Raw genomic sequence first — 14,660 nt, 5'->3', positions numbered from 1 at the left:
TTCAACTACTTGTTGGTTCTAAGACATAATGTCCAAGATTGACAATCATCAGAGAGCCTGCAATCTTGCTAGAACTCTACACTTTGCTCATATTTACTAATTCTCTCAACTATCTAGGCACATATCAGAGATTAGATTAATTCCTTATTGCCTTGGTTCATGAAATTGACCATCGCACTCCTTATTGCCTTGGTTCAATTTCATGGCCCACAGTTTTAAGACACCACAGACGAGTGATCTGCATGCCCACAGCGTGACAGTAGTACCACCTTGCCGTAATCTATTTAGCTACGCACCCAGTTCTCCCCTGTAGTTGACAGATGATAGATTTCTTCCCAGGGATAGGTGCCGGGTAGTTTGTAGTTAGAGCATTTGCTGACAAAAAGTATGGGTTCGGTACCAATTCGATACTTATCCCATTGGTAATACAAGCAGTGGATAGAAGGAATATTTGACACCTCTTTGGTGGACCATCACTTAACTATTCTAATTACATATATATATATATATCCTATAATTGACTATTCTAATTTGACTTAGGGAATCCGTAGTTATTGACGTCTGAATATTAAATGCTCGTTGCTGTCTGTTTTCCTGCAAAATTTCTAATCCAAGTTTGAAATTGTTTTCTTGAACTATTATTTCGAAGGATGTTATTTCTGAAGAAAGAGCTTAAAGCCTTAAACAAGAGGCTTGAAATCGAACAGAGACAAACTAGACAGGAAAGGAAAGGAACGAAGAGTGTTGGGTCCAGTAGTCTCATCTTGATGTCTATCCCATTCCTCTCGGAAGCTCTCGCGCCCCATTAGTTACACCCTGCCCTTCCTACGATCGTCAAAAGTGTCCACACAGTATCAAAAAGGGTGGGCGGCCGGGAAGCTCTTCACCGAGAAGCTTCACCGACACCGAAGTCCTCCAATCTCATCTCTTCTCAACATCCCTCTCCTCTTCTTGCTCTCCGACTCGATATTGAATGATCCAATCTAGATTGTAGGAGAAAAAGGTTCTTTTTTGAAGTCTCCTCTGTGTTTTCCTTGCACAGTTCTATGTTCTTCACTACCTTAGTCGACGGCAGCATGAAGGACGAAGCTTTTCAACACCACTATCTCCACCACCGTCAGCAGCAGCAGCAGCAGCAGCAGCAGCAGCAGCAGCAGAGGAGTTTCTCCGATGAAGTCGACAGCAGCAGGAGCAGCGGTGAGACTAAGAGGATAAAGGTCGACGAGCCCAAGGACAAGGAGCGGGCGGCGGCGGAGGGGTCGACGATCGAGGTGGCGAAGCGGCCCCGAGGGCGGCCGCCCGGTTCCAGGAACAAGCCCAAGATCCCCGTCGCTATCACGCGCGACGAGGAGCTGTCTTCCGCCATGTGCCCTCACGTCCTCGAGATCCCCTCAGGCCACGACGTCGTCGACTCGTTGGCCGGCTTCTCCCGCCGCCGCAACCTCGGCGTCTCCGTCCTCTCCGGCACCGGCGCCGTCGCCAACGTGACCCTCCGCCAGCCCCAGCTCGGCGGAGCCGCATCGGTTTCCACGATCGCCTTCCGCGGCCACTTCGAGATCCTCTCCATCTCGGCCACGTTCCTGCCGCCGGCTATGGCGGCGCTGTCGTCCGCATCCGGCGCGGGCGGGGGCCTGATCTCGATCTCTCTGGCAGGACCTCAAGGGCAGGTGGTGGGCGGAATCGTGGCGGGGCCACTGGTGGCTGCGGGGACGGTGGTGATAGTAGCCGCCGCATTCGCCAAGCCAACCTTCCACCGCCTTCCGTCAGCAGACGACGCGTCGGTCTCTATCCCAGTCTCCGGCGACATGGAGGACCACGAGCATAACACGTACGCGCAGCGGCGCCACCAAGGGCCGGTGGACGCGGTCTCGGCAGCAGCGGCGGCGGCGGAACCCACCGGCCTGTCAATCTACGGGAGCCACGCAGCGTCGGACGTCATTTGGGCGCCCATGGCGCGCCCTCCACAACCCCCCACATTCTGATGCCTAATTAATATAATCAATTTCCCCAGTTTTCCTACTTTATCATCTTTAATTAGACAATATATTGGTTGGAAACTCTTCTCATATATAGCTTCCGAACATCGTCTTCCAATTAATTTGGTGTTCCTTTTTATAATAGCACTGCACAATCTGCCGGGGAAGACAACAGTTGAGTTATCAGTTACACTGAATACTGAGATACTCATGCATGCATGGATATTGACTGGATTTTTCTTCACCGGAGTGCTCTAATTGTTCCTCGATCAGCGATCTGTTGTTGCTTGCTGCATTGGATCTCTGCCTGTTTCGTTCCCTGATCATCTTCTACCTTCTCTCCTCTCTTCTCTTCCTGATCCCTCCCTGGTCCCTCACCTGTTTGGCTGGCAGGGAGCAAGTGAGGGCCGGGGGTGCATCCATTTTTTTTTTTTTTTTTTTTTTTTTTTTTTTTTTGACTCTGAGAGGGAAGGACTTTAACCTTGGGGAAGAAAAGGAGCAAGAACTGGCACATTAAAAGCAGCACCGAACCCTTGAAGTACTCCATTAATATGTAAGAGGGTTGTACTTTGGCTATCAGGATAGTAAAAGCTGCATGTATGTCTGGAGAGAGATCACACACCATTTTCTTTCTGACGCCTTGATTTGCTTTCTACCTTCGTGTTTGTGGTTTGATGTGACGTATGGAGGAGCTTCTCTACGCAGGGAAATCGCGGTGACGGTGGAAGTGGAAGCATCTCCATCGCAATGGAGACTAGAGAGGTGAAGTGCTTGATGCCATGCATGTACCGTAGTCATTGGTAAAGTAATGCTGGACGATACTATCTCATAACATAATCTATACTAATTTAAATATATAGAATGGTTAATGCATTTTGATCTATTGTTTTAAATTTTATTTTTAAAATATTTTAATATTTTTATTATTCTTTTTTATATAAAATTATTTTTCAAAAATGTAGGTCCATCTGTGCCTTGATTGGCACAACCAGTTTGATCGGATTGCTTTGCTTGATTGTATACTCCTTTGACTTGAGTATACAATCCTTCTGAATATCTTATTATTGAATTCGCTCAATCTGACCGTTCCTAGTAGCTTAATTGACCTACTTATTTGCCTATTTGACTCACCTAACTTGTTTAGGTAGTATATATATATATATATATATATATATAGAGGATGACATGATAAATAAGTTCAGAAGATGATATGACAATTAAAATTAAGATGATGTGACGGTCAAAGTTAGTGGAGGAGGACATCCTTCACCTGACTTTGATTATTTGTCTAACGCTAAGGCTCTTAGGTCCAGTTCAACCGGAGTACAAACCGTTTGGGATAGAGTCGATCGACCCTTAAGTCGGTCGAACATAAGAAATTTAGTACTTTACCCTTGGACTAAAAAGACAACGTATCCGATCATTCAATAGCCGATCGAGTTTAAGGACGGCCGGAATGTCCTACCCACCTCACAATTGACTAGTAATAAGTTTGGTCGAGGGAAAGGTCAAACTCTTTACTCTGTACGATCCTCTCTACACACGACAACATACTTATATATCCGTTCGATCATAAATCGAATGAGTTGATACGTCCGGTCGGACAAAAGGTCTACTGAGCCTAAGATACTTAGCTTCATTTTGTTGCCTGAATATATTTTCAGCACGCACAAGGTATCATATTACTTCTCAAACAAATTTCTAGCAAATAGATTTCTAGTACACTCAAGGCATTGTATTATTCTTCGAACGGATTTCTAATAACATTCAATGCATAATAAAGTATCTTAATGCAAAGATGAGCATAAAGACGACCGATCTTATAGGCTGATCGAGATATATTTAGCCGACAACATGAGCAAAGAATCCTTCTAATATGTTAGAATAACAACTATATGCTAGAGAATATTATACTAGAACCTTTTTCAATGATTATGGTATCTTTTATGAGCCGATCATTTATTACAGCATATTCCTTCAACGGCTTCGACAATGACATAAGCTATAAATGATAAAAAGAGGTATACATATAGTTAAATGGAAGATTTTTCGGACAATTATTGCACGTTGTCTAGGTTGTATACTTTTCATTATCTAACAACCTCATGATTGCAAAGGTTATGAGAAGTGGTATATAAAGGGGTCCTCTCCGTTGGTGAGATACGTTCTCTGAACATCTGAAGCTTACTCTCGCACGCACGTTCTCTACTGTTTTTCATTCATCTGTTCAGATTTGTAGTGACTTAAACGTCGGAGACTCATCGTTAGGGACTCATCCCTGATTTTTGGACGCTGACGTTTTGTTGACTCGTCTCCATATACACAAGATCGGGAAAAAACTTCTCTACAGAGTAAAAGATTTTCTCTTAATCAACAACTAAGTCACTATTTCCAATGTACCATCTTCATGGTTTCAGACAGAATCTGCTAGCCTTTTTGGTATGCTTGTTTGGCTTGTCCAAACTAAATGCCCCAAGCAAGGGATGCCACTTGAGGTGAGGTTTGTTAGCCGTAGGTAAGTGCAGAGTTGTAAATGAATCTAAAGTTTATGAATAAATTTGATCTGCTATTTAGTAAGAACTTATTTACATTTGCTCAATAGTTCAATTAAACGAAGAAGTTAGAATAACTCGTTAAAGTGTGTGTGGGTTCATCTTTACCAAATAAGTTTGAATATCTGAAAGTCGGAGTCACTTGGCTTATTCACTGGCCTAGGCGAGTGAAAGATTTGCGAGCATGCATGGGATTAGATCTGGATTTTTGGACGCCAAAGTTGACGGCACAATATAATAGCGACCACGAATAGATCTCCTCTTCATAAATTGAAGGACAACCAGACGTGGAAATGGAATTGGAAGTCACCTAAAGTCAGACAGACTCAATGCAGAATTTATTGTCTGAAAGGGACGGCAACTGCTAGGCACAGGCCGACTCCAAAGAGTCGAATGCCGATCATTTTGTTTCTTAATATTTAAATAAACATGTAATTGGATTCCAATAACGAATACTCCTTAATTATTGGCTGTCCTGCCCTGCCCTGCCCTACCATGTGTGCATCCCTTGCTTGAAGTCGCCGCTGGTTCGGTTCCGTGCTTTTCGCCTTCCCCACACTTTGTCGGGTGCTCAGCACTTGCCCGTTTCTGCTGTGCGTCTCTCCTCATCCATTAAGAGTCAAATAAGGAGGCGAGGCAAGTGAAGTGACACGCCGGCCTATTAATTCATCTATCGGATAAGATTTCGTTGTCCTAATTCTTTTCATCGGAGCAAAATCATGAAAAATATTTTATCCTAATGCAACCGTCTCTACATAAGAGAGAGCAAATATTTGATCCTAATGCAACAGTCTTCTTATAAGAGAGATCGAAGATATTTTAATAATGGACTCCAAAACCATATAGGAGTAAATAAAAAAAAAAAAAGACGGGAAGCGTCCGATTAAAGATTACATATTTGTATCAAAAGGATTCAATTTCAAATTCAGATAATAATATGAATTTAAACTGGAACATTAACGTTTCAATTAATTGATAATTAATTAAAGTGGAACCATCGCTATTCAAAATGGATGGCTCATTTGACTCGACTGCCCATTAGCATTTAAGGGGAAGAAATACACCTAACAAAATAATCTTAATTGGGATTATAAAATACACCGAACCCTATATATATCTTGGTTTGTTTGGGCCATCGCGGCCTAACCGTCTTGGGCCCAGGGACGGCCCATTGACACGTTTCACAAAAATTATAAAAAAATATTTTAATAAATATTTAATAGAAAAAAAATTAAAGTATATTGAGGTGCAGTGAAATTTTATCGCGGCGGTTTCTCCGAGTTCGCGCCGTCCGTTCGTCTCACCGTTCCGAAACCCTTGAGCTAAGACTCCGTCTTTTAGATCTCAAGATGCTAATCACGAGAAAGGAGAGTTTGGAGTAGGACAATCGACCGGAAGGATAAGGAAGCGGCAGCGTTGACGGCGGATTCGGCTCGAGAAGAGCCATTCGAAACTACCAAACGATGCAACATCTCCGAGAAACAATTGCGTAGTCTTCTCTGGTTGTCTCGCGTCTGTATCAGCTCTCGCTCTTGCAGGACGGACCAGGGGAGGATTTACGTTGAGGCACGGTAGGGGTGCCCTAAATAGTTATTTTTACCAAAATTACGAGTTCGTAGTTCCCATTCCGCACCTCAGGTCGCTGCCTAACGGTGATTGGTCCTCGATTCCGGCGGATCAACTGCACTTGATCGGCTCCTCTTCTGTGGGCTGCGGCCGGGAATTAATTCGGTAATTCCTCTTGACTCCCTTGCTCGCTGTGCTATCATTACATTTGCAAACCTCCATGGTGGAACAAGATCATTGCATGCTGCTTCATATAAATAAATTCAGGGACTAGATTCTTTAATGGTTACACATGAATTATTATCTCTCACCACACTGAGTGAACTATCAAAATCTTTTTCCACGGTAATTATTGCTTGTTTCTCCATCTAATTAAAATCATATGTCAAAATTAAATTTGATATTTCAGTGTTAAAATACACATATCTATCTTGATGATTTTTTTTTTTTTTTTTTTTTTTTTGAAATGAAAGCATTTCTTGTGACAAAAGGTGATTTATTCACCCCCAGCACCCCATTAATCCGTTCCTAGATTAATACAGAGGAGGTCAATCATGGGTGACTACTAGCTATTAGTGTAGTAACCAATGCATGGGAAAGACATATTCGAACGCTCCGAATTTAGATCTCATAACCTAATATGATAACACACTATATTTTAACCATCACACTGCCAGGATGATGAAAGCATTTAGTGGTGATAGAATAGAGGGTGTCATTTTAGACTCATTTAAATGCTTGTACATGAAGATTCTTCATGTTACCTTATCTTATGACGTAATAAAAAAAATTAACCAGGTCAGTTAACATTGAACCTTGGGTGGCTAGTTCAACCCGGTCTTAAAGAAGTTTTCCACCGGCTGCCAGGGTAAATTAGGAAGCGCTCATAGCTGGCGGCCTAGAAGCCCAGCATCACTTAGTTGCGAGTCTCATTTTGAGAAAAAATTTCTGTAAATATGCTATAGTTGGAAATCAAACCGTGAATACTTGAGTGATAATTGAACGTCCTTCCACTACACCATAATTCTGGGGGCTTTTAAGACCTAATAAATGTTATGCATGCGATGCTTTAATTAATCACATAGATCTCAAGCACCGACTAAGTTTTATATTTGATAAATTTTAATTTTTTCTTATATTTTGCTTGCATGGCTTCTTGAACTATGTATACTACTTTTGGTGAATTAGATTTTCATGTTTGAAAAATTATATTTTATTATTTCAGTGCCCTGCCAAGGAGAGAATGCTAGTTCCGCCAACTGAGGGAGGCGATCCTGCCCATTCCAGGACACAACTGTCCATTGTAAACCTAGATAGGAGGCTCTAATTTCTTTTTTGCAAGAGTTCTTGAGTCGTTTCTTCCCTGCGTCAATATCATTCCTGTTCATTTCCAACATGACAGAGGTATTTTTCATTTGTCAAGTTAGGCTATACATTTTGCTTTTTATTGCATGTTTGACTCTAATATGACTTAGTTGATTTGATAGAGAAAATGTTGCAGTTATTTAAGATTATTTCAGCTTAATGGCATGCTTTAATCAGATTTTGAATATGAGTAATGAACAATGAACATGACTAGTCCTTATTGTCTCACTTGTTCAGAATATATACATCCTCTTCATTTGTAACCTGTCTTCCACCAGATTGCTCTTCTACCACCAATGTTGGACTTGAGACTTGGGTAGAAGTATCTGGCAAGACATGGACCTTGCATCTCACCTTTATTTTTGAAACTTTTTTGTGTGGTCAATTTGGAATGCCGATAATCAACTCAATATTTCTACATTGGAGCATCGGTATCCAACACTATATGAGGGGGTAGATCATGTGTTTGAATAACTTAATCTACCAGTAAGGGAAGGATGGCAGATATATCTCACATTTTGAATGTGTTGAAATTACTCTAACTTGTCACCTATTTTCAACTATATTTTATCAATTTTTAATCTTAATCTAAGACACACACCTTCCTTATATGATTGATTATTTATATTTGGCTTTTTCACTCTTTTGACTTAATGTACATTTGGGTAAAGTCATTATGCTTTAAACTGTGCCTTTTCCACTTCTCACTAAAAAGGAACTCATTTCATGTCTTTATTAACATGCAAATGATTTCATGACTTTACTAACCCTCATATGTGCTCATGTTCGTCAAGATGGGCGTGAAGATTAAATGGACTCTCTTCTCAGCTTGTTTCTCCTATCTTCTCATCCAACCAATCACCAAATCCACTCACCTATTGTATTTTATTCTTTAAAATTAAAACTTTTTTTTTTTTTTACTTTTTACTTTCTCATCTCTGCTTCTACTTGCTGTGCCAATGTGCTTAAAGACACCTTCTTGCAATGTAGCACCTTGAAAACTTTCGTTGATCATCTTTACCGTGAATCTTGTGCTTAAAATTTACCTGAGGATCTGAACTTGTAGCTACTTCCCAATCTATCTAAGAACATTTTTTTTCTAGTAAGCATCATTTTGGAATTGTCGAAGTGCTAGTAGTTGTGTAGCCATATCTTGTCAATCTTGTTCAGGATTCAGGGGAGCAGTATATATCTCTTCTCAAAAGGTCTGTTCTTAAAGCAGTGAGAGCTCGTGTCCTCTGTAGGAGAAAATTGTTCTCTAATGTGTGTATCAAGTATCAATGACGTGATGCACCAAAGATAGAGATCTTCTAGATTATGTACAGTGAAGGTTGATAACCTTTCAAACAAGTGCACACAACATAGATTATTAGCAAAGGGATATTAGGACCGGTATGGGAAGTTTTGGTAAAATAAGGCAGAAAACATGATCGGTATGTCTAGATGACAACCTTGTTCTTACTAAAGCAATGCAAATGAACTGAATTTTTCTAGCCACCTAGATATCAAAAATGCTAACAAAGGATTTAGTTCCAGTCATACTGCAGACACATAATGCCATGGAATGTGTTAATGGAAACAGTTTAAATGGGTAAATGTCCACTTTGCAACCATTCTTCTGGTTCTATTAATTGAATCCACATTCTAATGTGTTATGGGAGGGAGAATCAAAGAATTAATGTGAAAAAATTGTCGAGTTGTTTGTTCACATCATGTACATATCTTTACTCAATTGTGTGCTTGCTTTAGATTTGTAAACTTTAAGTTTGCTGCTTATACTCCGGAGAAACTATACATTGAGCTTGGTCCCCTGGCTCACCTCTTTGCTATCTCTACCAACTCTATGATTTTCTTTTAAACTACTTCTGCAGTATTGGGTCAGTCAAGGAAGCAAATGGTGTGATTTCTGCAAGAAATATATCTCCAACAATCCTCTGAGCATAAGAACCCATGAACTTGGTCAGCGTCACAAGGACAATGTCACAAAGAGGCTTGCTACTGTGAGAAAGGAGAGTGCTGCAAAGGAGAAGCAACTAAAAGCAGCTGCACGAGCTCTTAAGGATATTGAAACAGTATTCTTCTTTTGACCCATAAGCATTGTTGCTAAGTTTATCTCTCACGCTTGGTAGGAACACTTTGATTTGATTGATCTTTTACCTCAATCCGCCTTGCAGAAAGCAAAACAAAGTTATCAGAAGGATTTGGCTTCTTTGGGCAGAACTGGCCCTTCCACTGGACTGGATATATCCTAACGAGAAAAATACAGATAAATCTCAATGTTCATCTGTAACTAAAAGTGGTAACTTCTTAATCTTTTTTTTTTACTTTCTTACTCGTGAACCTAGTAGATTATTTTCCAGTATGCTATCGCTTTGGGAGGTAGATTTGCATCTCTCCAACAATCATTTGGATTCATCACTCGTGCATTTTCATGGGCAATCGTTGGTTTCCTCCACATCTGAATCTTCTGGGTATGGGAGGAACGACAAAACCTGTTCAATAACCTTCTAGTTAGTTAGAGCCCATCGTTAATTCGTTATGTCAAGTCTGTCAATGATGTCTGATAACATGAAAGTATTTATTTAAAGCATTTATAATGTCGATTATATACATTGTTCAGGAGACGGGATTGCATCCAATTCCAAAGGTGGTCCTTCCCCAGGGAGGGTCGTTTCCACACTTCTGAACCCCACAAGAGCAGTTAAAGGTGCAGCATCTTCCATCGCTGTTAATAAAAGAAAGAGGGATGATGGAAAAGCGAAGGTGATAACCAAGGAGGAAGCAGAGGCTCTGAAAACAAGGGAGGCTGCAAGGAAAAGAATGGAAGAGAGGGAGAAGCCATTCATGGGCCTCTACAAGTCATGCTAGCTTTCCTTGGGTGCAAGCAAATGTGTGCATGCGATGGGAATCTTATTTTTGGCTCATTTGGCATGATAGTAACAACTACAAATCCATCCAACAGGTATTTCACCTAACGAATGCCGGTGAGGATTCTGTTTTAGAATATCACACAGTCAATTTACATTACATGTGATGTATTAATCAGATAATTATGCAAGTTAAAGACACTTGTTGGTTGTTCAGATATCATCGTCGCCTTCAGTTGGATGCGTTGGAGCTGTTCTTCTGTCGGTGAGCTGCGGAAGATGAACAACACCCATTCTACACTTGTTCACATTGCTGCAACCCAAACCGGCTGCTGCTTGTTGGGTCACTCTTGTTCTTTAATATAATGCCAACCACCGCATGCGAGAAGAGGCTGGCTTGTCACCGACCTTGCCATGGACCCGACCAGAGGACTTGGTGATCGAAAATTCAGATTTCTCTCAATTGTTCATCATTCAACTTTGAATATACCTTCAAGTTCAACATGCCAACTTCGACCACCATCAATCTACCATCCGTGCAATAAATGTTTTGCCCTGCATTTAGTTTTTTTAATTTTATTTCCTGTGTTGATGTTTAGTGATTGAGTGGAGCAAAATGTCATAATTTATTCACTAGTTCGATCTCCTGAACAGTGAAAACTATTTTGACTATTTATTATGAATTCAAGAAAACCTCTTGGTGGCTTAAGAAGTTCTTCACTGGTTATGGCAAAAGTTAATCCCCGAAAAGTTTGTAATTGTTTTTTTTTTGTTAAGCAATAAAAAGTAAATCACGAAGATGCATGCTTCCTTCGTTCTCCTTTTTGTCCTTGGCAAATGGCAAGCCCTTGAATGGCTTTGACTTTTATACGAAAGTTGCTGGGAAAAGGTGTAGTTCCCGTACCCAAAATAGCAATCTCTCTTCCACGTTAATGCATCGTGATCGATCACTGCGCCGACCGGATTGGACTTCCCACCAAAAAGCTCTGGGCAAACAGCGGCAGAATTGTTTGGAAAAGCCGTGCAGACGCCGAGAAGGCACATGGAAACGCTCTGCAACCGGAAGCGCTGATGTCAAGTCAATAAAAGCTCACTGAAACATGGTCACTGTAGCCGAACACTGGCCAGCTCTGAGCTGTGTGGAACTATCTGACACTCTATGCGCTTCTGCTCCCGCTCGTCCTCGATTAACCTTGACACTTCATCCGCATTTATGTTCATTTATCACGCCGATGGCTAAATTCTGCTTTTAGCAGGGCTTGCGGGAGGTGCAAAATAAATGCTTTCTTTTGTGCCAGGATAGATTTCTTGAGGTCGAAGGAAGTTGCATCGACCAACCTTGTTGAATGCTCCTGTTCAATTCTCCCATTTCAGTAACACTTTCTAGCGACAATGAATGAAGGCGCTTGGATGGGAATAAATTAAATGGTTTTTTATAAGTATTATCAGATTCATTTTAAAAATTTGGAGAGTAGTCAAGTCTTGAGCATAAGGCTAGAGTTGGATAATAACTGCTTCTCGAATAGTATCTCAGATTCTGTCGGTGTGCACTGGTAGTTTTAAGACGGCAGTGGTGCCATGAAGCGAACAAACCATGAGTGTTACGCTTCTCCCCACTGATAGGTTGCCTGTCGTCCGAGGCCAGGAGAAACAGGTCGAAAATTGTCGAATTCAAAGACTCCTTGTAGATGTTACGTACTTACGTTGCACGAGCCAAGGAGTTACACCAGTCCCACAGAGTGGCTGCTGGCACGTGAGGCAACGAGAGCGAGGTTGAGAAGCATGGGATTCAAAGAAGGCGACTCGGAGGTAGTGAAACCGCTCAATGGGGCATGAGCGTACAACAGAGGATTATTGATCGTTGTTGATCACGAAAAACAATAACAAAAGAGTAGAATTGCCCCTTTTTGGAGGTCTCTAATCGATATTACTAGTTGAGGTTGGACGGACGGACAGATTTTTTTCATTGATTTCATCGTTTACGAGGATGGAGATCAGATTCGACTTTGATGGAAGTCAAAGACTTATGGTGCATGATCACACTACATTCGATCAATGGAGACTTGCCAATTTCTTGTTGTAGGGTAGAGTTGTGATTTGGGTTGATGGAAGTCGTCACTGGCGGGCGAACCCCTTCGTAATGCTGAGCAAGGCCGGGTTGAAGCGCAGGCAGCCGAAGAAGCTCTGGCGGTACGGCAGCGCCGTCTTCCTCCTGTGCTCCTCCGCCGCCGCCCGGTTGGTCGAGTAGTGCATCTGGTGTGAAAACGAGCTCGCCGTCCTAATCGACCCGCTGCCGTCCGTCGACGACCGGAAGCTCGAATTCTTCGAGTCCAGCTTCTCCGAGTGCTCGACTCTGTTGTTCAGCGACGGCAACAGAGTGTACTTGCGCAGCGGGTCTTTGCTCCGGTTCCCGGTGGCGCGACCCTCGGACGCGCTGCGGAACAGGAGCAAGTCCTTCAACCGCCACTTCTTGCTTCCGTTTCCGTTCTTTAGCGGAGCCGCCGGAGCGGCGGAGGAAGGGGAATTGGGAGTCATCGTCGACTTGAAGAACCTCCCTACTCCTCTAAGCGGAGAGAGCGATCTCGACCCCTTGCGACTTCTTGAGAAAGACGAAGGGGGGAGGGAATCGGGTGGTGGCGCCTTCTCCCTCTCCCTCCCTCGCTCTCTTGTAGCTTCCACCATCGCGGCGGCAAAGGGGTCGCACTCTTCCTGCGCCTCCACTCTGCCCCGGTGACGGGGCGACCACAGACCCCTCGAGGAGGACGGGGAGGAGGCCCTGCTGCTCCCGTCGTCCGTGGACGCCTGGAGGCGCAAGCGGGGAGGGAGCTTGAGCGGTCGAATCTTTCCTTCCTCGAAGAGCTCGTCGGCGGCGGTCAGTGCCGGCAGGCCGTCTTTGTCAAGGTGCCCGCTGAAGTCGAAGGAGAACTCGTAGGCGCCATCAAAGGCGAATTCTCCGTCTTCCTTTGCTTCGCAGGACTTGGGGGTGCCAGGCTTCTCCTCCCAGTGGAAGGGCACGCCTGACGAGGCGGGAGGAGGAGGAGGAGGGGAACGGGCGGAGGCGACGGCGTCGAAGTGTGCGTAGAGGAGGGAGGCGCGGGTGGGGCTGGTGGGAGCGCTGGTGTAGTGGCGGAAGAAGTCGAACGGTTTGCCGGAGTGGTGTTTGGGGCTCGACGGCGCGCTCACGTACGGCGTGGTGCAAGCGCTATCCAAATGGAAATCCGGCGCCGACACGACAACCTCCATCTCTGATCTCTTCCCCCCGCTCGCTGTGTTTGGTGTAGCCTCTTTAGCGCGCAGGGCCCTTAAATGAAGAAAGGGTAGGAGGGGAGAGGAAACTGGAAAGGAGAACACCCAGGCCAGGCTTCTGTTTACCAAAGAGGAAAAGACAAGAAATCTCACATTGGATTTTATGGTCGGTAGCTAAATTTTGGGCCGCCATCTAAGCTTTCAGAACTCTATCCTATACACCTCATGGTGCACTTAGCATCGTGTTATAATTTTTTATTTTTTAATTTCCTTCACTTTAAATAGTAATGTAACTTAAACTCTAAATCCTAAATATCAAATCTCAAAATCTAAACCCTAAACACTAACAAAAAAAAAAAAAAAAAAAAATTGTACTCACAAAGTGCACACCATCTATACAAGAAAGATTCTTACACATCTTTACGTGAACTGTTCTAATATAAATGATATGACACAGTTAAAATTTAATTTTTTATTTCACTCTCTCACCTTCATATAATAATTCTTTTCTCTCTTCTTTAATAGTGTATAAGATTATGTTGATTTCTATAAATCAACATCAATGTGGTACTAATTTGTAAACATCAATACCAATGTGGTATTGGTGGTGTTGACACTACCAAACTAGCACAATCCATCTTAGTGTTAGTTTATAAAAATCAACACCAAGATGATGCTGGTTTGTAGAAATCAATACCAAGATGGTGTTACTAGTGCTGATACCACCAAATCATCACTATTCACCTTAGTGTTGGTACCACCTTGGTGCTAGTATTTAAAAATCAACACCATCCACCTTGTGTTGATTTGTAAAAACTAGCATCACCAAACCAGCACTATTCGCCTTAGTGCTAGTGGTGCTAGTATTTAAAAACTAGCACCATCTACCTTGTGCTGATTAGTAAAAAATCAGTACCACCAACACCAAGGTGGTATTGATATCACCAAACCAGCACTATCTACCTTGGTGTTGGTTTGTAAAAACCAACATCATCTTAGTGCTGAATTTTACAAATCAACACTAATATAGTGTTGGTTTTTACAAACTAACATCAAGGTGGATAATGCTGGTTTGGTGGTGCAAGCAC

General features: G+C 42.6%; 3 protein-coding genes across 6 annotated transcripts; 2 read left to right on the top strand and 1 right to left on the bottom strand.

Annotated features, from left to right (window-relative positions):
• Nucleotides 1-643: 643 nt before the first annotated feature.
• On the top strand, nt 644-2,248 carry LOC121989317 (AT-hook motif nuclear-localized protein 28-like). The gene is made up of 2 exons (XM_042543288.1): nt 644-1,003; nt 1,076-2,248. The coding sequence occupies exon 2, from the start codon at nt 1,077-1,079 to the stop codon at nt 1,980-1,982; it is 906 nt and encodes a 301-aa protein (XP_042399222.1). The 5' UTR covers nt 644-1,003; nt 1,076; the 3' UTR covers nt 1,983-2,248.
• A 3,544-nt stretch (nt 2,249-5,792) lies between these two features.
• On the top strand, nt 5,793-10,962 carry LOC122018686 (zinc finger protein ZOP1-like). 4 transcript variants are annotated; one of them, XR_006121916.1, is made up of 7 exons: nt 5,793-6,099; nt 6,167-6,259; nt 7,320-7,498; nt 9,331-9,531; nt 9,634-9,758; nt 10,080-10,421; nt 10,544-10,962. XR_006121916.1 is itself a non-coding variant. In XM_042576117.1 (4 exons), the coding sequence occupies exons 2-4, from the start codon at nt 7,490-7,492 to the stop codon at nt 9,709-9,711; spliced, it is 288 nt and encodes a 95-aa protein (XP_042432051.1). In that variant the 5' UTR covers nt 5,793-6,259; nt 7,320-7,489; the 3' UTR covers nt 9,712-10,045. The 4 variants fall into 4 exon arrangements, 1 of the variants encoding a protein (XP_042432051.1); XR_006121895.1 differs by having other exon boundaries at nt 5,793-6,259; XR_006121918.1 differs by having other exon boundaries at nt 5,793-6,259; nt 10,080-10,443.
• Nucleotides 10,963-12,266: 1,304 nt separating this feature from the next.
• LOC121989306 lies at nt 12,267-13,706 on the bottom strand. Its single transcript, XM_042543263.1, has one exon. It carries the CDS (start codon nt 13,567-13,569, stop codon nt 12,442-12,444), a length of 1,128 nt encoding a protein of 375 aa, XP_042399197.1. The 5' UTR covers nt 13,570-13,706; the 3' UTR covers nt 12,267-12,441.
• Nucleotides 13,707-14,660: the final 954 nt, after the last annotated feature.

Source organism: Zingiber officinale, chromosome 1B (assembly GCF_018446385.1).
Source record: "Zingiber officinale cultivar Zhangliang chromosome 1B, Zo_v1.1, whole genome shotgun sequence".
Classification (NCBI taxonomy): Eukaryota; Viridiplantae; Streptophyta; class Magnoliopsida; order Zingiberales; family Zingiberaceae; genus Zingiber; species Zingiber officinale.
The sequence above is the reverse complement of the archived record's forward strand: the minus strand, read 5'-3'. Positions and strand labels throughout refer to the sequence as shown.

Coding starts and splice junctions, on each gene's coding strand:
- LOC121989306 (XM_042543263.1), bottom strand. CDS start 13,569: ATGGAGGTTGTCGTGTCGGCGCCGGATTTCCATTTGGATAGCGCTTGC.
- LOC121989317 (XM_042543288.1), top strand. CDS start 1,077: ATGAAGGACGAAGCTTTTCAACACCACTATCTCCACCACCGTCAGCAG.
- LOC122018686 (XM_042576117.1), top strand. Junction 9,532..9,633: donor CTCTTAAGGATATTGAAACA/GTATTCTTCTTT, acceptor TCCGCCTTGCAG/AAAGCAAAACAAAGTTATCA.